At 41.4% G+C, this 25,892-nt stretch overlaps 2 protein-coding genes across 4 annotated transcripts; one reads left to right on the top strand and one right to left on the bottom strand.

Annotated features, from left to right (window-relative positions):
* Nucleotides 1-221: 221 nt before the first annotated feature.
* LOC123312019 (FERM, ARHGEF and pleckstrin domain-containing protein 2) lies at nt 222-23,897 on the bottom strand. Of its 3 annotated transcripts, none has more exons than XM_044896190.1 (19): nt 23,758-23,897; nt 21,961-22,219; nt 21,737-21,841; nt 21,313-21,659; nt 20,676-20,919; nt 20,462-20,622; nt 20,313-20,387; nt 18,785-18,903; nt 18,230-18,550; nt 16,259-16,339; nt 4,337-4,728; nt 2,946-3,149; nt 2,707-2,893; nt 2,346-2,596; nt 2,157-2,292; nt 1,961-2,098; nt 1,757-1,902; nt 857-1,116; nt 222-802 (listed from the first exon to the last, which is right to left on the bottom strand). In XM_044896190.1, the coding sequence occupies exons 2-19, from the start codon at nt 22,168-22,170 to the stop codon at nt 703-705; spliced, it is 3,477 nt and encodes a 1,158-aa protein (XP_044752125.1). In that variant the 5' UTR covers nt 22,171-22,219; nt 23,758-23,897; the 3' UTR covers nt 222-702. The 3 variants fall into 3 exon arrangements, with proteins under 3 accessions (XP_044752125.1, XP_044752124.1, XP_044752126.1); XM_044896189.1 differs by having other exon boundaries at nt 23,663-23,833; XM_044896191.1 differs by lacking the exons at nt 222-802; nt 857-1,116; nt 1,757-1,902; ... (4 more) ...; nt 2,946-3,149; nt 18,785-18,903 and having other exon boundaries at nt 4,593-4,728; nt 23,663-23,859.
* A 51-nt stretch (nt 23,898-23,948) lies between these two features.
* On the top strand, nt 23,949-25,868 carry LOC123312026. The gene is made up of 2 exons (XM_044896199.1): nt 23,949-24,552; nt 24,627-25,868. The coding sequence occupies exons 1-2, from the start codon at nt 24,139-24,141 to the stop codon at nt 25,275-25,277; spliced, it is 1,065 nt and encodes a 354-aa protein (XP_044752134.1). The 5' UTR covers nt 23,949-24,138; the 3' UTR covers nt 25,278-25,868.
* Nucleotides 25,869-25,892: the final 24 nt, after the last annotated feature.

The raw sequence follows: 25,892 nt of genomic DNA, 5'->3' as shown, positions 1-25,892 counted from the left end.
TTTAGGGAACCCTATTAATTGGGAACTTCCTATTGGCTTATTTTTAACACTGCAAAAGTAGATATCGAATTGATATGGCCAAATTTATGTACATATATAAAGCAGTTGAATGATATAATAGGCAGTTTACAATTTAAAGCAAATTCAAAATAAAAATATGAAAAGTTCGATTTTATGCATTCTACTGCTTTTTTTATAGCGAATTCAAGAAAATAAAAAACTTTTTTGTTCATGAGTTCTTTTATTCTTGAGTATATACATCCATAATTAAATAATTTTATGTAAAATTCATGGTAAGAAAATAACCCATTATAAATAAATTATTTGCAAATTGATCAATATGTATAGTTTTCTAGAAATTTCTTTCAACAATTCAATAGAAGATGCAAGTTTTAAGTAAAAGCTGCCTACGAAGATATGTAGATTTGGTTTAACTTTATACAATAGTCCTAACAGGTAAAGTGGAATAAGGCACTTTGTATTGCATGCAGGAATGAGTTGTACAGTCTTCGTCCTTACTGTTAATACTGAACAATAAATAATACTTTTTTGATACTGAAACCTGCAGTAACTCATCGGAAAAAGTTTTCAATATGATAAACCTGTTCGGAAATGCTTTAGTGGAAAGAATGTTAATTCAGAATGTCAGTTGAACGCTTAAGATATTTTCGTATTAGAAAATTGGGGAAGTCGAGTATACTCTCATTTTTCCGGTGAAATCTGTATTGAATCCTCATCCACTAATTGCGCGAGTTTTTTCTTTAATTTGCTCTGTGTTATATTACTGATCACTTCCATCCACCTGAAAAAATTCACGATTTTTCTCTTTGAAGAATTTTGTATATCAAAAACATACCTGTTGAAAGTATACTCCGACTCGGACCTAAAGAAGTAAACATGGTTCTTGTACTGCAATTTGAATACAAAATCCTTATAAATAGCATCTTCCACAGTGGGTAATCCGATCGTATACCCTAAAAGTGGCAAAGAGGCTAGAGGAAATTCATCGAAACAACCCTTGTAGAAAAACAGGCAGAAATTCGTGAATACCACCCAAAGTTTCTGCCAGCCATTACTACTTTTGAATTTCCTCAACAGAAAACCAGACAGTTGATTCTGCAAAATAAAAGTAAAATAAATAAAATGGGGAATTCTGTACTTAATAGCTCCAAGAATTATTGACATATATGGAATGGAGGCCGTGGAAAATCGAAATTATGTCGGCAAGATTTAGAGAATTTCCCGCCATGAGTCAACTTGGGAAGTTGTAAATTGTACAATTTTCGTTTCTGAAGAACGATAAACGGAATTTTTTAAATTCACGCAAATGGACATTATTCAAAACGTCAGATGAAACCATAGAATAGAATTTACGGCTAACTTCACGTAATACGACCAACGCCGATGATAACCGATCATGCTTTCGAAAAGTCGTGAAGTTAGATCGAGAACGTAACAGACATGGGCGTAACATTCGACTGGGCATTCACGATTGAAAATCACCAAAGACGTGCCGTGTTAGCATATTTCAAGGCTTTTTTCGATTCTAACGGATTTTACCGGATTTTTTCGAGGGAAAGAAATATGAAGATTGCATGATGGTCCTAGATGGACTTGAAATATCTATTGATGTAGTAAATCCATCGAATAACTGGTAAATGAGAAATTATTTGTGATCTTTCAGGGCCTACTTCGATGTCAATAACTTTTCAAGCAAGCATATGTGTTTAATGTCGGATCAAGCTTAAATCCTTACTTCAACAACTAAAAGTTCATCCTTCATCCCAGTGCTAGTGCTGCGATGCCAGCACACATGTACTGTCGTATTACTTCTTTGGGCTGTCGCCTTAGTCTGAGTGCCTACATCATTACCGCAATGATCTATCAGTTCCTCAGACGAACCTACAAAAAACCACAGTTTTAAAGCACATTCTAATAAAAATTACAACAAAGTACTCACTGTAACTTTTCAAACTAAGATAATTCGTTTTGGTATCGCTCTTGTCTTTGGCCTCTTGAATGGCCGCCTTGAGATCGGTCTTCCATCTTTCCTTATCGTCGTGAGAGTTGGCGGCGACGATAAGAGACCTGCTTCCACCTGATTCAGAAACCACGATCGATATCTTCAAACGAAAACGCGGACAACGAACACTCACCGTAAATTATGAATCCGCAGTTGGCCAATTCCCCCTCCGGCTCCTCGATGAGCACGCCTCTGAGGGGCATGTGACCGTGTACCCTGAACTGCAGCGTCGCCTGAGAGCGAGACGTATACAGCAGAATGTCTGAAAACTGTAAAAAAAAATTAAATGAATTCATCAGCGGGATATTTCGTTCGGACCTACCAAGAAAAACATCCTCTGTTGATATCCCTTCTTGGAGTATTTGAGCAGACACCCCTGCCTTATGAACTTCCTGCCCGGCTGGTAGAGATTGTCGAATCCGACGATGTCCTTTTGCAACTCGCACAAGGTGGAAATGTTCTCGGACTCTTCGAGGATCTCCGGTACCGGATCGATGATCGCTTTCAGACAGTTGGCGACGGTGAGACAATCGCTACGATCCGGATGGTTCGGTCCGTAATATTTCAACAGCCCTGAAACGAGCCGCATATATTATCGCTGCACTGATGAGTGCCAAAAGCCCGAAACGCGGGTCTACCGTTTCTATCAATCTCATGCGAATAAACAACGTTAAAAAACTTACGATCGATGAGAGATCGATACTGGATCAATCTGTGGAGGGGACGCAGCACGAAAGTGGTAAAAGGTAAATAGCACACTTTCTGCGTCTCGAACTCCCTGTAAGTCTGCTCGAACTGCGGATTCTGCTTGAAGGCGACGTCCAGATTCTCGAGTACGTTGATGTGCTCGTCCATGTACTCCTGATACAGCTAGAAAAAAAAAGTTAGTTCGGGAGTTTTTCCCAGATGGCGTCGGTATTACCGATATGAGAGGCGGCAGATGAGCGAGCAAGACATCCGCGATCTTCCCCTGCGAGGATCTCCATCCCCCTTTGCAATCCCAACCGTGGATTCTGTTCTCCAAGTCCTTGAGTAAAGAACCGTGGGCTTCAGCCAGGGGCTTTATCAGGGTCAAGAGCGATTCGCATTCTTCCACGGCTAACCTTCCTACATCGTCCCTAAACCACTGAAAAGTTTAATGAATTTTCAATTGAAAATATAAGAATTTCTAGAGATGAATAAAAGAGAAAATTTTTAAATAAAACAATAACAAATATTTAGAATTGAATGTCCTAATATCTGGGCGATCCATGGTATGAAATGAAAACACTATTCCAGATATAAATACTTGTGCGATTTTAATTTTTACTCTACGTGTTTCGAGCTAATTCAGCTCATCTTCAGGAGTATAAATCACATAAGTGAAGCTGAAAACAACAAAAAATCTATGAAGAAAACGTAAAAACGCTCTACAATGAAAGACAAAGTACAAAATCAAGCGAAAACATTCAAAACAATATAAGTGATAAAATAGGAGCATAAACCAACTAATGAAAGTTCATAAAAGTCAAAAACTAATAAAAAATAACAATTAAATTATGAAGGTCATTGAATTATATAAAAGAGTGAAAGGTCAACAAGATAAAACGGTTTGAAAAAGGGAAATTATAAGTATAAAAGGTAATAACTGAAAAATAGCGGGTGTAACAAACCACCTTAAATAAAGTTAATTGAAAAAGGTAAAATGTCATATAAAAAAACTCACATAAAAATCTTCAGAAACAATTCACTGAAAATCATTTGAAGTCATGCCAATGATTTTCAGTGAATTGTTTCTGAAGATTTTTATATTTGTTTTTTTATGACATTCTACCTTTTTCAATCAACTTTTTTTAAGGTGGTTTGTTACACCCGCTGTTTTTCAGTTATGACTTTTTTATACTTATAATTCCCCTTTTTTAAACCGTTTTATCTTGTTGACCTTTCACTCTTTTATATTATATCAATGACCTTCATAATTTAATTGTTATTTTTTATTAGTTTTGGACTTTTGTGAACTTTCATTAGTTGGTTTTTGCTCCTATCTTATCACTTATATTGTTTTGAATGTTTTCGCTTGATTTTGTACTTTGTCTTTCATTGTAGAGCGTTTTTACGTTTTCATCATAGATTTTTTTGTTGTTTTCAGCTTCACTTATGTGATTTATACTCCTGAAGATGAGCTGAATTATCTCGAAACATGTAGAGTAAAAATTAAAATCGCACAAGTATTTATAACTAGAATAGTGTTTTCATTTCATACCAATAACAAAGATTATTGGAACGTAACATTAAAAAATTAAGGCATATGCTATTAATAGATTCTCGACTCACCACATTAATAACATCCAAATCCTTCTTATAAGTAATTTCAGTCATGTAGATTTCTTTGGCCATGTAATATCCCTTCTCCACGAACTTGTGTTTCTTCTTCACCTCTCCCTCGATATCAGCTATAATGGTGGTGGTGATGCCGCTGATGTCGTTGTTGGCGTTCAGACTGTTCATCAACTGCTCGTTGTTGTAGTTCCTGATCGGACTCAGCTTGTCCGCCTTCTCCAACTCGTAGTGACCGTTGGTCGCGTTCAGAGATAGATCGGACAATTTTTCGTTGGGCGTCCGGTTCGTGGGCGTCGACGTCAGGTATGACAGGTTGTTGTTCAGCTGAGAAAGATGGCTCCCGTTCAGTTTTTCCGCGAAACTAAGGGATTTCACCTTGTTGTTATCTGTAAAAACGTTAAATAGGTTGTATATTTTATAATTTTTCTTCACATCTCGTACCATGCAAATAACTTCAATAAAGGTTCTATAAAGTGATGTTTCTCACATTGCATAATCAATAATGAACAAACAACTCATATCTTAAGACAAAAATAAAAAAGTAAACGTGAATGTGCTATAAAAGACCCTTGTAAAACAAATTCAAAGTAATAAACGAAAAAATCTAGCAACACAAGAGTTAACCGTTCGAATCGACATCTTTCAATATAGAAATCATATCAAACTCATGCATGCAACAAGTATCTCACCTAGAATCCCATGAAAATACATTTCGAATACTTTCAAAAGGACGAATGCATGAAAACTGTTATCAATAAGCAAATTTTATTTTATTCCAATCGAAATGTAATGCATTACATGGTCAATATCTCAATGGGTATCTCTAACACTAGAAAAAAAAACAATCACCAAACGCAGGTTCTTACATCACATTATTTGAGAAACGAATTTTAAACTGGTCGAACTAATTTCACATTCAACAACATTTGATCGAATCGAACGAATACAAAAACTTCGGGGGTTTTTCGAGAATCAAAATAACATTCATCCATACAGTGTGGCGGTGAAAAAAACGCCAGCTGATAGGTTATAAAAATGATTTGTGTGTATTCATTAGTAAATCACAATTTCAGTCGTCCGGGTTTGAACATAATACATATTTACAGGTTTTGATATTGAACTCTCTGAAGCAGTCAACGTCTAAGTCTTTGATTTAGTACAATTCTCAATTCTTCTACACAGGATTGAACATATTTCAAAAGGAATACTGAATCAGTTATTGGAAACAAGATCGAATAGCAAGACTACAACACCGAGTGATGATTTAAAAAAAATTAAATGGGATAAAACCCATCTTAGTAACATCATGCTGTGTTGTCGCCCTGCTTCTCATGATTTTTCTCCCTATTTTGATTCAAGATTGAGCACACACGCTCAGTTTCAACAAGACAACTTTGTAAAGTAACAAAACAACGTCATAAAAAAGATTTGGCACAATTCAATGGAGGACTCAGCTAAATCAAAGAGTAAAAACTCTTCGGTATGCGATAAAGTGATAAAATCGCTATCTAAGAAAAAACATTAATCGATATATCCTAACGGAAACAACAACAATAAAAATCGTACCAATAAACTTTGGGGAAAAACTTTACTGTCTTCTTGCATATTATATCTATATCTAACCATAAGTAAGGTATGGAGATTATATGAATGTCAAACATAACAATTAACTTTCAATAAATATTATCACTATATTGACTACAAAACTTGTAGGCCTACTTTCGTTTTTTAAGTTTATTTTTAGAAATATGCAAATGAGGATATTTTGATTTCCGTCCTTTTAAACGATTTTTCCCTTCAATTTATGGATAATTAAGTCGTTACATTTCTCATTCATTAAGTTTGGAGAAAATTTGGCACGCACACAGACACACCCACATGCACACATCAATATTTTAATGTTATGAGAGCCATCTCTTTGGAACAGTCGAAATTTGGCACATTTGATTATTGAATTTTGCTGCAAGATTTCGTTCTCACTCTCTTGGCCAAATAAAATTCATTTCAATCTGTCCAGTTTAGTAATTTGATGAAATGCAATTCACAATCATTCATTCCATTATGATCGATCGAATAAAAAAGATTTTCAGTATTCTGATCGATCGATATCGAGATAAAAAACTGGAAAACTGCTCCAACATTTGACGCAGTCCTTCCAGGGAATGTGGAAAACATTATTTGGTTTAAACGCTAGTAAATGTGCATAATTTTGTCGATTATAATTCACGATAAGATTAGAAAAAAATACGATTAGTACTACAGCTTGTACTATATGTATGTATATATTTACAATCAGTCTTTGGGAACGACCTAAAGGAACTAAAACAGCTCATTGTTAGGTTATTCATATGCTGGATAAAAAAACCTTCACTATTCTTGTATACCTACGTCGAAGATTACATTTGATTGATCTTTACAATAGGAGACATCGCAAACTCAATCTTCACTTTCGAAATGTATATTTGCGTTGTGTTACCTGTCGGTAACTTCGAAATTTTGTCACAAAATGTGTTGAAATTGTGGTGTTTTATCTTGTAACTCGTTCACTTCATTCAAAAGAGGTTGGATGGCAAATCTAACTCTGTAATTGGTTATAAGGCCACAACCTTCTATATCTTGAGCATAATCTCGCTGTCAATCTGAAGTCTATAACTGTACTGAGGAATATTTTGTTTGAATCTACCATTCGCACACATTACCTGTTGTAAAACTGTGTGTGAATATATAATTGTTTTTTTTTCAATATTTCTGCAGTTTCAATCAAGACAAAAGATAATCGTATATTTTTTTTAGAGCCTAGTAATGTGTTGTTAAACTTTGACTACTGTGCGAAAAAAAGTTTCGCTTAATTTTGTGGTCAAAATTAGAAATCCTGTACTAAGTTTTGAGGTAACCACGGTATAAAGTTTTCTGGGTCTACCCATACTATATCGAGCTGATGTTAACATAGGCCATAGAAAAAGATATATAAATAAGGTTAGCTATAGCTAATTTAAGAATTACTGACATCGAGCAGCCCATGAAAGTCCACAAGAATTCAGTAATCATTCCTGCAGTTTCAATCATAGAAAAAATATATCGATATAGCCTAGACAAGTTTATGAACTTTGCTTGAGACCTACATATAATTGTTCTATGATTTATTCCGAATACCAACCTAAAATCTTACTCTATGGCCGATTACCAACTTAAATTCGATATTGCACAACCACCCAAGATGTAAATAATTCTTGAATGCGGTTAGTAAGATTTGAGCTGTTGTAAACTCCACACCGGAAGTCCTATTTCTGTGATCTCACAATCTTTTAGGCATTTTAACTAGATTATCCTTGCAAATAATGTTTGCGCGGTTCTCAAATCGTTATCAGAGCTTCATTCCATGCTTTATTCAACTTAGATAGATCTATGGATGTTCCATAGATAGAGCATAGAGACGAAAAGGGTTATGTCCACTGAAGTTCGATATAATTCAGTGGTTACGTCCCCTTCAATCTTCTTCTTGACATTTCCACTAGAAATGTCTTCGTGACAGCATCTAAGATCGTATTTCGAATTGATCGCTTTTACCCAAATCATCTAGGAAATATAACTAATCAAATCCTTAACCAAGACAGAATTCTTCGTGATTCACCTAGTAGAATTCCTCTCTCGTATTCTAACGTCAGACATTCTGTTGCTCCTCTTCGAAATCGTCCTCCAACAACGGTGGAGGTATCAAGCTGGGATCGAAACCCTCCTCGTGTTTCTCCTCGTCGTCCTTCTCCATCCTGAAGATGTCGGAACCGCTCTGCGAGTCCACGTCCGGATAATAACCCTCCTCCAGGACGTCCCTATACCCGATCAGCTGATGATCTTGGGGAAAAACGTTCTCGTATTGGAACCTCGCGGCCATCTCCTCCATGTTTCTCGTTCTCAGATACTCGTTGTACTCTTCGCAGTTGCTATCGTGCTCCACGTAGATGTACTCGTCCACGCCGTAGTACTCCTTGTCGCTCTTCGGTTTTTTCTGGGTCTGAGTCTGTCTCCTCCTCCTGTACCCCCTCCGGTCCCTGTCCGTCTTGCATTTGGGAGATTCCAGGGAACTGGTGGAGTCGTTCTCGCTGGGGGGGCTCTTCGCTTGGAAGAGGCACTTGGAGATGGGTTTCCTGTGGGTTCTGGTCAGGGGAACTGTGGCCGTCTTGTTTAGAGCCACTGGGCTAGTACTGGCCAAGGGTGTAGACTCTGAACTCAGACTGCTCGAGTAATAAGGCGAACACTTGGATAATTTCAAATTAGTTTTGGCCTCTTTGCTATCCACGCTCTTCCCTTGGTACTTCTGGAAAGTGATCTGTTTATCCTTGTCGTACCTCTGCTGCGTGTGAACGGTTTTGTGTTCCGAACTGCTGGATTTCTCCGTGTCCGACAACATCGGAATTTTAACTGGTCTCTCCGTGGATTTCGTGAAATGTTTCGTCGTATCCATACCTCGAATGGTCAGAGGTAGATTTATCAGAGTTTCCGGCGACATCAACTCTTTATCGGCCACGTTCTCTTTGGAACCTAAACTTTTCGAATCCGATCTATCCGATGATAAAGTCGTCAAACGTTCGGTCAGCGTATTTTCCGTGGCTGACACGCTCAACTTTTGAAACTGGAGATTCGAGGTTTGCCCCTTCAAGGCGTTACTGTTGCTGCTCGACCATTCCGATATGGACTGGGCGATGTCGGTCAAGGAGTTCTCCTCGCTCTTCAGACCCGAACTGCTCTTGGTGGTACCGCTGTTACTGGATAAATTCTGGAATTTGACGGTGTTGGTACTGTTGGACCATTCGGAGAAGCTCAAAGCTATAGAGGTATCTTCCGAGTGCGAACTATGGGTGCACTTGGTCGGTTTCAACGCGAACCTTACGGTTCCGTCCTCCAGATTGGTACCCATGGAACTGGTGCATTCCTCGTCCGAGTACGAGCTCCTCTTCGGTTCCTTCCTGCTTGAATGGGAGGATTCGTCAGAGGTGGTACTGCGTCGGAGCACCGTCGGAGGTCTCAGTTCGTGTCTCGAAGGTCCTTCGGAGGCGTCCACGAAGACGTCGTCGTTCAGATTGGACAAGTTGTTGTCCTCGTCCGAGTTTGATTCTTCGGAAGTACCGGATTTTTTCGGGAGGATTATCTTGACGCCGCTTATCTCGGCGCTCAAACTTTCGGATAGACTACCGCTCATCTGTTCGGTAGCGACGTTTTCGTACGTGTGCGTCTTTTCCGTGTCTAGATCGATGGTTTTGTTCTCGTTGTCAGAGTTTGAACCTTCTTGCGTGTTGGAGAGGGAATCGACGGTTATCCTGCAAGGTTCCTCGGCCGGCGTTACGTAGTAAGTTTCCACCTTACCCTCGACCAACGGCTCTATCACGCTACTAGGGGGACTAGGCCATTGTTCCGAATCTTGACTCTTCAACGAGAAGGAATTCCTGAGTCCGAACGTCTTCGGGATCACCTGACGGGTAGTCTGACAAACCTGAGTGGTCAACTGGGAGGTATCCGAACTTGGTACTTCGTGCAAGGCCATCAGTTTCTTCTGGGCCTCGTTGGGTATTTCCGGCAACGGCCACTCTTCGCTCTCCTGGCTGCTCGAACCCTGTTTGTCTTCGCGTCCCTCGGGCTCGAAACATTCCTCGTCTATGATGGTATCGTCCGAACCCTGCCGCCTCAGTTTCAGGCCTCTCTCCGACGTTATGATCTCGATGTCGTCCATCGACAACTCCGCCATCTCCGCCGAGGTCCTCCGATCGTCGGAGATCTGCCGCTGGAGCAGATTTCCGATGTTGGGCATCTGCTCGTAATCGCACTTGGGCAAGACGCCTTTTTTCTCCTCGGAAGTCCGTTTTTTGCCCTTCTCGGAATGCTGAGCAGCGTTGCTGGGCGATTCCGAGCTGAAACTACCTTGCTGGTTGCTCATGTCCATCGATTCGTCGTTCAGACTGTCGCTACCGGTGCTTGCCTTGGTGGATTCGTCTTCCAAGCTGGATTTTTCGGAGTTGGTGCTGCGTTCGGAGATCCTGGACAGGGTCCTGGATAGGAATCCGGTCTGTACGGCCGACATCTGGAGGTTTATACTGACCGCTTCTTGTAAATTAGAGGTGAGGCTTTGGTAATTGTTGAAGTTGTTGGCGAAGTTCGCCAGATCCTCGGGTATCTCGGTGTCGTCCTGGGTGGGGGTCACGTCTTCCGATTTGAAAACGTCGCTTCCCTGTACGAAATTTCCCGAGTTGTCCCTGCACAAGAAATACTCTTTCTCCTGGTCGGACGGTAGGAGACCGTCGTCGAAGCTCTCGGAACCCGAACTGTCCAAGGGGAACGGTTTCCACGTCGAACTCAGCTCTCTCGGTATATCCTCCGATTTCTGCAATCTGGCAGCGACTCCCAAACTCCCCGAACTCGATTCCGTATCCAGGGATGTCCTGGATTCTGTGGATAACTTCTCGATCGAATGCAGCGACCTGTGGCCGTTTCCCCTTCCGTTTTTCGTGAATTCCAAGTAGGAATCGTCGAGGGACGATAGACTTCCTTTGTCGCCCGACGATAACTTCTTGGACAACTTCCGGTGCAGTTTCTGGGACAGTTCGGAATCGTTGGACCACTTCTGCTCGAACGGGTAGGGTTTTCTCGATTTCAGGGCCAACTCGAAGTTGTTCTCTTGTACGGGTGGGAAATCCCTGGGTATTTCATACGCGTCGTCCGAACTAGACTTCTCGTCCTTCTGGAAATCCTCGTCCATGGTGAAGGTGCGTCCGAGCACCGACATCCTCGGACTGCGCGGACTTCTGGGTCCGTCCGGCGACGTTTTGTTGTCCTGTTTGGCGAACAGCTCCGGCTGGCTGAGCCCCACGACCCTGCCCATCGAACAACTGCGACTAGATTCGTCGTCTTTGGCGTTAGACGGACTCAGTTCCTTCTCGCCGCTGGTCCAGCTGCCGGTCGTGTCGCTAGATCTCGATTGGTCCGAATTCCTCTTCAAAAAGTCCATCTTTAACGGTTTGACCTGTAGCGTGTCCTTGTCTCCGGTTTCCCTCCTGTCCAATTGGTTCTTTTCCGGGGATTCTGTTTCCAAATCGAAGGAGGATTCGGTGCCGAGGAACTCGTCGCATTCCATGGTCAACCAAGAGGCCGTGTCTTCGGATCTGCTCCTTTCCATGCTCAGATTGAGGAGGGCCTCCTTGGAGGTCGATTTAACCGACAGGTGGTTCTTGTCCAGTTCTTGATTCTCTTGTTTGATATCACTGACTTCGGTCAACGATTCGTCGCTGGTCTTCATCATCAAGTCTCTAACTAAGTCCGGTTTCGAATCGATGCTCATCTTCCGCCTCTCCAATTTCCTCTTGATGAATTTACCGACCGTATTGGAGGCCCTGTGAAGTTCCAACGCCAACTGACGGTCCTTCTCCGATTTATTGGAGGAATCTGCGGAATCGTCGATGTATTTCACGTCCAGCGAATCCCCCAGACTCGCCCTTTCAGCGCTCTGGGATTCCGACGAGCTGAGATTATCCGTCTTGGCGATATCCGGGGGTTTTTCACAGATACCCCCCGGAAAAAAATCGGATTTGATGACGGCTATGTCCTCCAGTTTACTGCGAGCCTCCTTGTCCTTATCCTCGACCGATAACCACACGTCCAAGCTGGTACCTTCCAGCACGATCTTGTCGACCTCTTCCTTGGCTTCCGCCTTGTCATCAGCGTCCTTCTTGTCGCCGCTCTGCCCGAAGTCGAATTCTGAATCGCTCTTGGGTCGATCATCCAGATCCAGACTCTTCCCCAACCTCTGGATCTTGACGTTGTCCACTTCGCTGTCCGTCAGGTTGAGCTCGAGGCTCTTGGTGAATTTGTCGATTTTCTTGTCCAGTTTCTTCGGGGATTTCGTTATTATGATGGCTTCTTCGAGCGGTACCGCAGTGTTATCGATGGTGTTTATGCTAATCTCCAGTTTTCCGTGTCTCTCCCTCACGGTTTCCTCCACTTGAGGGAAGACTGGTAGGGCGTCTTTCACGGGGCTCTTCAGAGATTTGGTTTGTTTAATCGCGGTTTCGTACAGCATCTGTTGCTTTTCCCTCCGTTTGGATATGTCCGTATCGCTCTCTTCTTGAGATTTGGATCTCTCCTTGCTGGAGGTCCGTTTCAGCTCGAGCTTCTCCAAGGATTTCGGGCGATCTTTCGGTATTTGCTTCTTAGCGGGTTCAGTTTCTTGACTCCTAGTTCTCTTGATCTCCGGTAAACCTAAGGAATTGTCCGTCAATGACGCGGGAGGTTCTTTTTTCTTCTCCTGATGCTGGGAAAGATCCGGAGGCCTACCAATGGGAGGCTTAGATGTCGGCATCTGTTTCGAAGTTGTCCTAGCGGGTGGCGTAGGCTTCGTTTTACCCTTAGTAGCATCCTCTCTAGACGTTCTCTGTGAGCTTATCGTCTTGGCGCGTCCTTTGCTCAACGATCTGGTGGCCACGGTGGTCCTTTGAACCTTCTTAGGTTTGGGAGGCACGTCCGGGACGGTCTGATCCCTGTCCGTCCCGGGAGATTTATCCGGAACCACCAGGGTCGGGGAGTACTCCTTCTCGTCGCTCTTATCGTCGACCTTCTCGTCTTGCGACGTCGTTTCTTCGAGGTGCGACTCTCTGGCGGTCTCGGTCTCGGAGCCGGTGCCTCTGTTTTCCAACAGATCCTGATTGTCCTCTTCCACCGTGTCGTCTCTGCTCGAGAATGAGTTTAACGGCGGAAGTTTACTGATCGAGATCACCGGAGCGTCTAGGCTTATCGCTCTACGTCCGGATAATGGAGATTCCGTTGCCTGTTGTTTCTGCAACATCGAGAAAGCCGAACCTTCCGATAGATTGAGTCTGGCGTGGGCGAAAATCAGAGGACTCTGGCTCTTTCTCTGCATAGACGGCGACATTATCTCCGTGATGGTGGTCCTCGAAGGTACCCTTAGATTCTTCAGATCGTTCTCGATTTCCTCTTGCAATAACAGTTTCTCCTTCTGTATTTCCTCGTCTATCTTCGTCGTATCCAGATCTTCGACCAAAGTGTGATCCTCCAGAGATTTATCTTCGGTTTCGTGTAACACCGCCAAGACGTCCGTGGTCGGTTCGGCGAAGACCGGTTGCATGTCCGACGTCTTGATGTTGAAATCGTCCTCGGAGCTAGGTATCGATATGGACCTCTCGGAGATCCTCCTGAGTTCGCTCTGCGACGGTTCCAAACCGTTCTCCAACGTCTTCTCCGTCTTCTTCCTCGTCTGGGGCGGCGAACCCTCGACCTCCGTCGACGACATCGTGTATTGCAGATACTTCCTCTCCGACTCGAACTTCAGTATGGATTCCATCTCTTTCCTCATCTGGGGCGGCGAGAATTCCATCCGGGTAGGCGTAGCTTCGGCGCTTCCGAACACGTCGTCGGAATCCAAAGATTCGTCGTCGGAACTGAACGACGTTATCCTCACTTTGGTCTTGTTGGTCTTGGAGCCTTTCCCTTTACCCGGCTGCATCCTCGGTTTTATGATCCTCTTCGGTTTGGACGTCGGTTTGATCTTATCCTTAACCGGCTGTTTCTTCAGTTCTTCCTTGGGTTCTTTAACGACTATCGGTTCTTCGCTCTCCTCGATCTTAACCTTGATCTCCGACTTTTTACCGAGGTCTTTTTGAGGGTTGAACTTGGGTTTCGAACTTTCCGTCTTCGAGCTAGTTGGGGAGTCGCTTTCGATCTGGCTCAGTTTGGAGTTTAAGGTCTCCAAGAGTACCGGATCAATGTGGGTGATGTCCCTCTTGGGACTGGAGAGATGCTGGATCGGCTTCTCGGTCTTGTCCACTTCCAACGTGACCGGATCGATCTTGGACAGGTCGATGTTCTGCGTGAACAAGAACGATTCGGCGTCCTTCTTGGTCGGACTCTTCAGTTTCGCCTTCGGCGCTTCGGTTTCCGCCGGTTTGGGGCTCTTGGGCGCCTTACTCTCGACGTCCTTGGTCACGGTACCGTTCACCACGTGTCTCTTGTGCAGCACGTAAGGGATGTCGTTGTGTTTCGGCGGTAGATTGACGAAGTCCGACTGGGTCTTGGCGCCCAGCTCCTCGAACTGCTCCTTGGGCACCTCGAACTTGATCTTCTGACCCTCGACCTCCCTCTTGAGTATGTCGAAGTGACCGAACTCCGCGGAGGGCATCTCGAAGTGGGTGCCGCGGTATTTCATGATGGGCGGCGCGCTGGGTATCTGCTTGTAGAGGTAGTCGTCGTCGCTGGACTCGGCGGGCGTCAGATCGATCGATTTCTGGTGCATCAGCAGCAACCTTCGCGCTCCCAGGTTGGGTCTCTGCCGGGCCAGCGAGTTGGGATCGGACTTGGTCCGTTCGATCGGTTGATGCAGCAGCAGTTCCCTGCATTTCCTGGGCTCGATCTCCACGAACACGTCTTGGAATCTGTGCGCGGAGATCAGGTCCAGATCGGGGACGATCCTGCAGGCGTTCTCGCTCTTCCGCAACGAATGTATCTTGTCCTCGTCGAAACTGAAGATGTTGCTCTCCGAATCCGTGGATTTATCGGTGCTGGGTTTCGATGAGGACCAGTCTAGGATCTCGGCGGGCATCCCGCGTATGTTCTCGGGCCAGATGTGGGTGGTCTTGGGTTTGGGCGTGGTCACCGTCGTCTGGGTCGGGGTCAGGCTGGACTCCGAGCTTCGACTGGTGGAAATTACTGGTTCCGGTTCCGCCTCGCATGGTACTACTGGAGGACCGTACAGGAGATCCACGTCGATCTTATTCTCTTGGTTCCTGGATTTCAAAGTGCCGTAGTTCCGCTCGAAGACTATCTTACGATCGTAGTCGTGTTTTGATTTCTCGTCGGATTTGGAAGAGGCGTCGTAGTATTCGCTGTGCGATTCGAAACTGGAGGTGCGAGAGTCCGACACTTGGGATCTGAAGTGCTCCAAGTCGTCGGCGCTCTTGTTCCTCCTGATCGTTTTTTTAACGTCGTATTCGTTCTTGGATTCCTGACTGGAGGTCCTCGATCCCAGACTGCGTTCCCTGCCGTATTTTTTCAAACTTTCCCGACTAGATTTCGACGTTCTAGATTCGTAATAATCGCTTTTAGATTCTAAACTAGATTGTCTCGAACTCTGTTTAAAGGTCTTGTAAAAACTCCCGTCCGACTTCCTCGGGATCTTTTCCCTGGGAAAATCCCTGGGATCCTCCGTCATAAACGAGTGTACATCCGAACTACTCTTGCATTTAACGTGCCGCATACCGTCCGAATCGGTGTCGGAGGGCAGATAATTGCCGGAATCCAAAGAGCAACTCCTGGCGTTTATCTTGTTCCTCTTGAACTTCGATTCGTCCGGGTTGCTGTAATCGTCGTCCGATTTTTCCAACAGTTCGTAACTGTCGTGCGACAGATCCTCCTGCGAGTCCTTGAGATCGTAATTACCGGGATCCTCCATCGACTCTTGAGAGTACAAGGTGGTACCCGGATAGCTGCTCGAATAGACCTTCTGGTCGGTCATCATGATATCCTGGTGGATCTCCAGATTGTCGTCACGCGATATGGTCGAGTAGATCATCTTGTGATCGTCGTAGCGCGTGATCGGCGACTCTAGCTTGTGTTCGAAAGAATCCGCGTCCGTTACCTTATTCTTGACCCTGCGTTTAGCCTGGCCCGTTTCCTCGAAACTGTAGTCGTAGAGGTCTTTGCAACTGGCGCTGCGTTGAGCGAGACGCCGCGGTTTCGAGTGCGCGTGTTCGGCGTTTTGAGCGGCGTTGTACGATTGGGCCGAATCTTTGCGCGTCTCCGTGTGAGAGTGAGTTTGCGATGGACGCCGATGCGCGAGCGCGGTCTTGTCGAGGGAGCCCTCCGATTTGACAAGGTTATTAGAGGGCGTCTTGATAGCAGTGATGGGAATGTGAGTGATACCTGTGTCTGTCTTGTGAACTGCCGCTTCGTGAACGTCTCGATGGGGGCTGCTGTACTGGGGTCTCCGGGCATCCAAAGATCCTAAAAATTACAACGAACATTTTTAAAGATGACAGAAACGGTGAAATTGAAGCAACAAAACCACTCAATTTCAATCATAATTATTCTCAATAACTGAATAAACCAATGGGCCAAGTTTCTTGAAACTCCAAAATCGAATTTAAGATTATTTATGGAAACCTTTTTCCATTAGTTATCCAACACGTGAAAGATTCGCTTCAAAATTTAGAAATTTCAAAAATAAACCCTTCGAAACATAGTAAACATTCGAATAAGTGAAAGCTTGTGACGTGGAATGCTTTTACTAAAGTCTAGTAATTTTTATTGATTCGACAACAATGGAATCGATCGAGAAGATATCCACAGATTACATAAAATTGTTTCTGCAATCTGTGTCTATACCTATCTATGTTCCAAGCTTAAAATCGATGACATTTTGTGTCATTGTTTGTTTTTCTTGTCAAATGTGATCACAAAACTTGATATTTATTACGTCTATGTTGATCAGAAAACTTTCATGACCATTATTGACTCGATGGACGTTGCCGGATTGTGAAAATGACGTAGAATGTTCATAAGAGAGCAGTTCTGAAATCAGAACATTCGTAAGTAAATTATTTCGATATATTTGAGTTATAAGAATTTTAATGACATATATTTTGAAATTTAGGAAAACACCCCATTACTTATAAGCATTTTACGAGTTTAAGGCCATTATAATAAATTTCTCAGGTGGTTGAAGATAAGATCGCAACGCCAACTATCAGAAGAATAAGATTTCGCTATTGCAACTCCCATCTGGTGTTTGGGTGCTAGCATTTCCTCTTATTTCAATCAGTGCTAGCTGGTGTGCAAGCCCGTTACCCTCAGAAAGCAAGAAAGTAGACTATCCCTGCTGAGAGTGCGATTCTTGGCTGGTGCGCGAACCCGGTGGGAACAGAAAACGGATCGGAAAATAGTTCTCGCCGCCGGGTCTTGTTTCACGACCTGCAAACCGATAACTTTCTGACCCCTATTGTCCGATAAGTAAAATCTTGGTTCCGGCAGGCGCACGAATCCTTTGTATCAGGGGCGCGATCGAGATCGGATCCCCTTTCTTTCCGTTGAATTCACTCCACGTTTACCGTTAAAATTACGACGTTCCAACAATATTTCTGAAGAATCACATGACCATAATTCTCTAGTACTCAAGATGGCCGATAGGGGGCGTACTGCCTATTTTCTTTCGCCAATCTTTCAGATTAACCTTCGTTTCCGATGCACAAATCGGCAACAACGCTCCCAAAATCTGGACAGTCTTCATAGGTGCGCCATAGACAGAGAATACAGACTCCTGCATGGCATCAATGTGAGCGCGGATCTTAATCAGTGTTAGCTGGTCTGCAAGCCCGTGACCCACTGAAAGCAAGAAAGGAGAGTCATCCTGCCTTGTACGAGTTCTATTCCTGCGATTCTTGGCTGGTGTGCAAGCCCGGTGGGAGCAGAAAGCAGATCAAAGAACCGTTCTTCACCGCCGTGTCTTTTTTAACGACCTGCACACCGGTACCTTCCCCCGACCCCCATTGTTCAATAAGTGAAAGTCTTGGTTCTGGCCGGCGAACGAATCCGTAACATCCTGGACGCGTTCGAGATCAGATCCCCTTGCTTTTCGTTAAATTCACTCGACTTTACCGTCAAATTAACGACTCCTCCAAAAGTACCAACTATATTTCGAAACAAACACTTGACCATAAGTCTCGAGTACTCAAGACGACCGGTAGGGGGCGTACTTCCCATTTTCAATAGTCATATTTCAGATTAACCTTCGTTTCCCCGTCTTGTTCGAGTTCAATCCCCGCTGGAAGTAAGATTCTCGGCCGGCGCGCGAACCCCCGCGAAACCAAAACTAAAAAAACGGGACACGTTCCTCACCTGTCTTCTTGCGATCGTCGATATTCGCACTTCTGGTACGACTGGTGGCGATCGGCGAACTCTCCGGAGACGGCGATCGCGTCGTCGGAGGAGACGAGGCCGTGCTCGTCATCTTCGGAGGTGCAGGTAGCCGAGTTTCGGTGCGTTCTCCTTGCGGCGTGCTGCGCTGGTTGGTGGTGGTGGTGCTGCTGTCCGAGCTCCAGGTCGTAGGTGTGACGCGATGGCGATAGGCTGGCTTCGTCGTCGGAGAAGCCGGGCGGTCCGCTGCCGCTGCTGACCATCCCGTCGAGCCCAGAGACGCTGAGAGTTTGGCTGCTTCCACTGGGGGAGGAACGTACAAAGACGCGATTAGGTCGAGGCCTAGCCATTCGAACATTTCTTCGTTGTATATCGATCTATTGTGTTAAATGAGGTCCTCAAGTAGTACAACCTCTTCTTAATTCATTAATCAATACGAAAACTTAAAAATTTCACAAGAAAAATGAAAGAAATACCCTCCTGATCGTTGTTCCCACGAAATGTAGACGATAAAACATGCATGAAATTGATACCTACCGCTCAGGTTGGCGTCGGCGAGTGGCAACAGTGGATGGGCTGAAATGCTGTTGCCCACAGTATTGGAGTGCATATTGGTTGCGCTAGAATGAGCGCTTGAATGCCGGAACGAAGCCGACCTAAACAAAGGAAAGAGGAGTGAGATAAACTAGTTTCCATCGATATGATGATTTTTTTTTTCTCTTCTAACAAGTTTTCTCTCTTTGTTCACCGTTCTAAGTTGGATGTCGCGTCGTTTCTATATTGCGCCACCGAACAACGGTTCGTGGAATCGAGGAGGAAGGGGGCGAAAGATGATGAAGGGTGCGAATAAATCATGGTTTACACAGATTTTTTTCTTGTCAATTAAATTCTTATTACAGTCTCTTTCCATCAAAAATTGTATAAATATTGTTTTTTAACGCAAAAGTGAATATTTAGCACATACATAAAGATTTGAACGACAACGGATAACAAGGGTGAAATTGTTAACTTTCAAAACAAAGTTTATATTGCTCACCAATAATTTCTTACATAAAATTCCCTCTCATTTGATATCAAATGAAAAAAAACATTGAAATCTTCCTGGAAAACTTGATGATTCGAGAAAAGGCAGTGTCGGTAAAATCAAGGATGCCTTTTGAAGTTTATTGTCGAGAATGTGATAACTTTTTCAGTTAAGGATTAGTATTCTTTGCTCAAACCAATGTATTTACTATATTTTACCGTTGAATTCACTAAATAGCTCTATTATAATGATTTTCTAAGAACTGAAAACACAGTGAAGATTAAAGAAGAATTAAAACATTAAATCTTTGCACATCGAGTCATGCAGTGCACATAAGAGGAGAATATAATTTTTCGAATACAGAAACGACACTCCACTTTCATTTATCCCTTCCTCCTTCCATTGTTTTTCCCAACGTCATCCTTTCAAACTTGATAAAACTACATTCAACATGCATTAAATACACAGACTGATTATTACTCTTGATAAAAATGGATAAAAACAGGGAAACTTTCAATTGAAAGGTATTTTCAACTGAACATCTAATTTTGCACAAGAAAAATTTCTGTTAACTCACTACTTTCACTTTTCAAAGTGAAACGTTCTATTTTTTCACACTTGAAAACAAATTCCAACAATATGCTTACACAAAGGTTTCCAACTATTCAGTGAAAAATAAAAAAAGCAACCAATGCGTTACAACGGTTATTATGTCTATTGTTTAATCCCCTTTTGTTGTAGGTATTTTTGTACTTGTTTACCGGAGCGCGAAGAGACATATCATGGAATTAATATCGATCAAATTTACATAAAAGAGTGAAATCATCCAATGTCCGAATGTTGAACATTCAAATAAAAAAATTGGAATTATTCATCAAGTTCAAAAAAATATTCCACTTTTATTACAAATCGAATAATCAGTCTGTAATATAAAAGAAGTTTTTTTTTTTAAATCAGAAAGCGCAAGTGAGAGAAAAGCTCCAAATAGAAAACAAATCTACCAGAAGTTTGTTAATTATGGCATAATGAAAACTTTCTCACCTTTGGAAAGCTTGCCGTTTCACATAATTGTCTCTGACAAACTCGATGATTTGCTTCTGCGTTTTTCCACTATATCTGTGAAAGGAAAATTTCGATTTTTAATATACGAAAAAAATTGCGTGCCATCAAGACAATTTTTTTTTCTGTACCTAAAAGAACTTCCTCGTGATAAAACCCTTGTTTTATGACGCGACACGTTTTTAACCGACGAACATCTGAAGAAACCATGGTTTTCCACACACTTTTTCCAGAAGTTCTTACACTCGTTTCTTCCTTCGAAAAGAAATTCGACTGCGTCCTTGTAAAAACCCTGAAAATTGGGAAATATGAAACTTCCACCAACATACAAAAAGTATTACTCACATAGCCTTCCGGATGTAACTTTATCAGGAACCTTTTCCTCTTGAACGATATCTTTCTGATTTTCGCCCACGAAAAAGTATTGATTTTGGTGTAGTTCTGAAATACCAAAATGCCCATATGAGCTACCGCCAAATTGAGTGGAATATTCTCGTGATCCTTAGCCGGGTGCATTTTGATTCCATAAAGTTCGCATCTTCTCGCGGTTTCCAGAAGATTCAAATCGGCTTCTGCAGGAGATTGACCTCTGAAAAAAAAAAACATGTTTTTTTAATTATATTTGTGCCTTTCCTTTGCTTCAAGCATTTCATAATCTCTGGAAAGTCGCCGGCTTTCGCATCCAAGTGATATGGAATAAAATTTACATTATTTTATATTGTATTTTCAAGGAAAATTTTGACATTATTCAGGCGTTTTTTCATGTTCTGTGCATTACATCTATGGTTTCGTCACAGACCGCCTGACTACTATGTTTTCTGTGATAGTGTCAAAGTTTGATATCACCTCTATGCGCAATATTCAAAATACATAGAAAAAAATCAAAAGCCGAGGCGTTCTGTGGCGGAATCATAAAAATAATGCACATCATGAACTCTATGAACAAAAATTTTAGGTTATGAAACAATGATAATTAACTTACGCGTGCTTTTTGTGATTCTCCATGATCCTTCTTTCCATTTCATGATCTTGAGAAGGAACAAACTTGAATGTGGACAAGTAAGTGTGGTCAGGATAATCCTCGGTGACGAAATCGCCACACTCTGCCTGTACGATATAGCTAGCCATCAAAGCTGCAGTGTTTTCGTTACATTGCATGACGCCTTGCGCCAAATCTCTCTTGACTTGTAGACAGAACAAGTAACGGGTGAATTCTTCCTCCAGTTGACCAGGATCCGGAGTGTAGAATTTGACGCAAAAATATAATAATGGATCCACCAGAGAGAGACCCAACTGTCGGGATAGGGGCTTCTGAAGATCCAGCCAATACTGAAGGATTTAAATATATTGAAATTAACGAGTATTCAATTGAGGAAAATGGTTTATTCTCCTTATAGAACACTCACTTTGGTTCCTCCGGTGTCGGCATATTCTAATCCGAAATAGTCAGCTTCCAAAAGATGCAGTTGTTTACAAACTTGATCAAAAAGTACTTTTCCTATTGCTTTGGCCTAAAACAGATAGAATAATATTTATTTTATACAAGAAATTATAAGTTATCAATAATAAACAACAACAAGCAAACAAGATGAGGAAAATCACATTCCATATTTTCAAGTTTTAAACTTACTTGAATTTGGAAGATTGTCACAGTGTCGTCTAACATTTGGATCCTTATTGCTAGCATTTTTCCACCCTTTTTAGGTGTTGGTGGTGGTGTTCTGCTACCTCCTCCATCTACTCCAGCAGGAGTAGATAGAGAGTGATGCATACCCCCTGGCCCAATACCGCTTGCGTTAGACAATTGGCCTGTTGATCCATGATTACTATGTGCGTCCATCCTGTAGATGTGATTTTACCTGCCAGTGTGATAGTCACGAAGTCGCATACTGTGAAAACGAAATTGCTATAAACTATGGGAAATCATTTTCCCGTTTTTTATTTTGGGCGAGTGGAAATATTGTTGATTCATTCAACAAATGGAAGTTATATGAAGATCACAACCAAATAAAATTGCTACTTAATTATTGTATCATTACAACAAACGGTAGCAATGAGAATTTCACAAGAATGTTAATTAGTTAATTACATTGATACACTTATTATACTTAAGGCTTGTAAATATAACATAATTATTATACATTTGTTATTCATCAAGAGAAGTACTTCTTAGATAGAACAGAAAGCCCACAGAAAGGTTCAACTAAATTTGTGTGTCTAATTGAGTGGAGTCATTTTAATCTTTTCAGGTTGAACTCAGCTTCTTTCAATAAATAAGAATGAAAAATTAACCTCATGTGAACTAATAATAATGGGTTATTAGTTCACTGACCTAATGATTGTTTCATACTGAACTGCCAAAATATCAAGTTGACTTTTGGTAGGTATGTATGTTTAGATATATACAAACGTTCATTTGACGATGGATTTTTTCGAACGTACGTTAAAAAATGACAGAATTTTGATTATATTGATCTTGGGGTATTGAAGGGCAGCAGAATAATCTACAGGAAATCCATGTACAATGAGATACAGTCTGGGAATGTTTTAGTAGGATGATATGAGACAATCACAAGAAACGAAACCGGTATTGAAGTGAAAATTATGAGGTATTTTGAGAAACTGTCGTGAATATTGGACTTGACTTTGAACTTCTAAGCAAAGTGAGATAATGACCAAGGGTACCTCATATCATTCCAAATGATCAGAAAGGTGATGTTCAATAATGATATTCCTTAGAAAAAAGACATATCGGCATTTCATCAAATCCAGTAATCGTCGAACCAGAAAATAAACTGATAATCTACAATGATTCGTCGATAGAAAGGAGAAGAGTCAAGTTAGATAAGACGAAAATTTACTCACTACAACGATACTGCGAAACACTTCTCAATGAGAACGTCTAAACGAAGTGTAACAGTAAAAAGCATGCATTATTTCGACAAGTGAATTGAATAAAGATAGAAATCCATACTTATTTCGAAAACTTATGCGAGTAAAAGACAATTCATGTTCGAAGATCTATTTGCATATATATTGAATTACAAAAGTTATCAGGAACTATCTTATAATATCATTACAAATAGATGCCTTTGTATTGGTAAATCGAAACTAAACAAACAACTCATTTATTTATTTGTAGAAAGTTCGAACGTGCCCCTCCTAATTTGTATACTAATGAACGATTTCGAATCATAAAAAATCTTTCGAAAATTTCGTATGAATCGTGCCCAGCGTAGAAATAACTAGTTAATCAACTGAATGTCAGAAATTCAATAGCCATGAAGGTTAAAAAAAATTGTACGAAATCTCTGTTATAAAAGTCAACCCACCCATGGAAAATGGTCATTGATCCCTCTATTTCGCAGTGTTCGACATGTTGCAGCCAGAAATGTTATCAAATTATCACTTATACTCTAAGACTCACATTCATACTAGATGGATTACTAGGTGTATTTTCCGATATGTGAATGGAATATTGAAAAAATTAAAAAAACAGCACTGTTCACGTAAAAACATACGCCATGACACCGAAACGTTGCTGACTACCGAATGACATGACAGTTAACCCGGAAAAACACGAAATTTAAGGGAACATCGCTAGGCAACACACAATACGTGCCCCAGAAAATGTTTCTGTTGTCCTCGAAATAAATCAACCGAATCGTCAATTAATGGCCCCTAATAATGAACGATAGTACTTTTCCATCTTCTTGACTCAAGACACAATCACGCTTTAAAATTTTTTTATGTGTTGCCAACTCGGAATTCGTGTAAGAGTTTCCAAGTACTACCTAAGTTGAAAAAAATGGATTTCGAAGAAAATTCTACATCAACACCTCCAGATGTGGCAAATGTTAAGAGAGAATCTTTGAGTTTGCTACCCGAGAAGAGCAGAAGCCTTTATGAAAAAACATACTCGGAATTCATAGTGTGGTGTGAAAAGAAGAATGTAACAAATTATACTGAGTCGGTGATGCTGGAATACTTTACAAATATTGCCAAAAAGGGACTGATAGCGAGTTTGTGGCCAAAATATTCAATGCTTAAGGCAACCTTGAGTGTAAAGAACAATATCGATATCAGCGGATACAACAAGTTGATAATGTTTTTCAAGCAACAAAAAGAGGGATATAACCCGAAGAAATCGAAAGTTCTTGAAAAAGAACACATAAAAGAATTCATTACGAATGCCCCCGACAATATGTTCCTAATGATGAAGGTAAATAATTCTCATTATTACATTACATGCGTAGGAGCAAGAACAAATCGTTAGAAATAATGATGCTTTTGTAGGTAGCATTGATTTTTGGAGTTGCGGGAGCATTGAGGAAGGATGAACTATATAGGTTACGCAAGAATGATGTTCAAGATATCGGTACGAAATTTTTAGTTACAGTGCAGTCGTCTAGATCACATTCAAACAGAATTTTTACTGTTGTAGACAATGATGAGCATACTGTATTAGTTTTAATCAGGAGATATATTTCCTTACGTCTAGCCAACACTCCACACGATAAATTTTTTGTTTTTTATAGGAACGATAAATGTACGGTACAGCCAGTAGGCTCGAATACATTCGCCAAATTGCCTTCTATAATCGCGGATTTTCTCAAATTAGAGCAACCGTTGCTTTATACCGGCCATTGCTTTAGACGTTCTTCGGCCTCTATTCATTCCGACAGTGGTTCAGAGTTTTCAACCATCAAACACCTTGGTGGTCGGAAATCTACTACTGTCGCTGAAAATATTTCTCGTGAAAGTTGTATGGAAGTTTCTGACGTTAATGCTTCAATCAGTTCTACGCATTCGTTAACGAATATCGTTGGTAACACCATAAATCTTAATTTGAAGACTGAATCTGACGAGTCTGGTATTCCATCTGTTCCTTCTTTGAATTTTTCAAACTGTTCCATCGGCAACATAAATATCAAGTTGTCGAAATGATCATAGAATTTTGATCATATGTCAAAGTTGCAATTTTTTCAAAATGTCACTGTTAGATTTATAATTTGGTGAATCTATCTTGTTCTCAGGCAGAAATGTGTATCTTTTGTGAATATTGTTTTTATTCAGGCCTTGTTCATTTTTGAATGATTCCTGACATTCTTGAACGATGTGAATTTTTTTTTTTGAATCTGTTTTATTATGTTTTTAAATTTCAATCACTGTAGGTGCTGGCATATTCATCATTTTTGTGCCTCAGCTGCAGATTGCTTCAAATTTAAAAAGTTAATCTGTGAATGAGCTTTCATTGGCATAGGGCTTGAGATTTTCCACCTAATAAAGATATGTGATACTGATAATAGGGCTTTAAAGTTTATTTTTTTACTAGATGTCCAAACTGACGATATGACGTTTGACACCTGACAGTTAAAACTTTTAACCGTAATCTGGTGGTGGCATCTAATGAAAAGTTTAAATTATCACTTCTCATGTTAATGTTTTTGATTGTTACGATCCTTTATCCAAATTTTATGGATATTCTAAGATATTCTGTTATCAATTAGAAAAATAAATAACCAAAGAATTTTATTCAATTGAGGATTATTTTTCTGATCT

This window comes from Coccinella septempunctata, chromosome 4, assembly GCF_907165205.1.
Source record: "Coccinella septempunctata chromosome 4, icCocSept1.1, whole genome shotgun sequence".
In the NCBI taxonomy this organism is placed as follows: Eukaryota; Metazoa; Arthropoda; class Insecta; order Coleoptera; family Coccinellidae; genus Coccinella; species Coccinella septempunctata.
This window is presented reverse-complemented; position numbering and strand designations above follow the sequence as displayed.

Excerpts from the sequence above, each read along its gene's own strand:
- LOC123312019 (XM_044896190.1), bottom strand. The coding sequence starts at position 22,170 with ATGGACGCACATAGTAATCATGGATCAACAGGCCAATTGTCTAACGCA. Across the intron at positions 21,660-21,736 it reads CCGACACCGGAGGAACCAAA|TATTGGCTGGATCTTCAGAA; the intron begins GTGAGTGTTCTA and ends TAAATCCTTCAG. Across the intron at positions 20,388-20,461 it reads TCACGAGGAAGTTCTTTTAG|ATATAGTGGAAAAACGCAGA; the intron begins GTACAGAAAAAA and ends TTCCTTTCACAG.
- LOC123312026 (XM_044896199.1), top strand. The coding sequence starts at position 24,139 with ATGGATTTCGAAGAAAATTCTACATCAACACCTCCAGATGTGGCAAAT. Across the intron at positions 24,553-24,626 it reads ATATGTTCCTAATGATGAAG|GTAGCATTGATTTTTGGAGT; the intron begins GTAAATAATTCT and ends ATGCTTTTGTAG.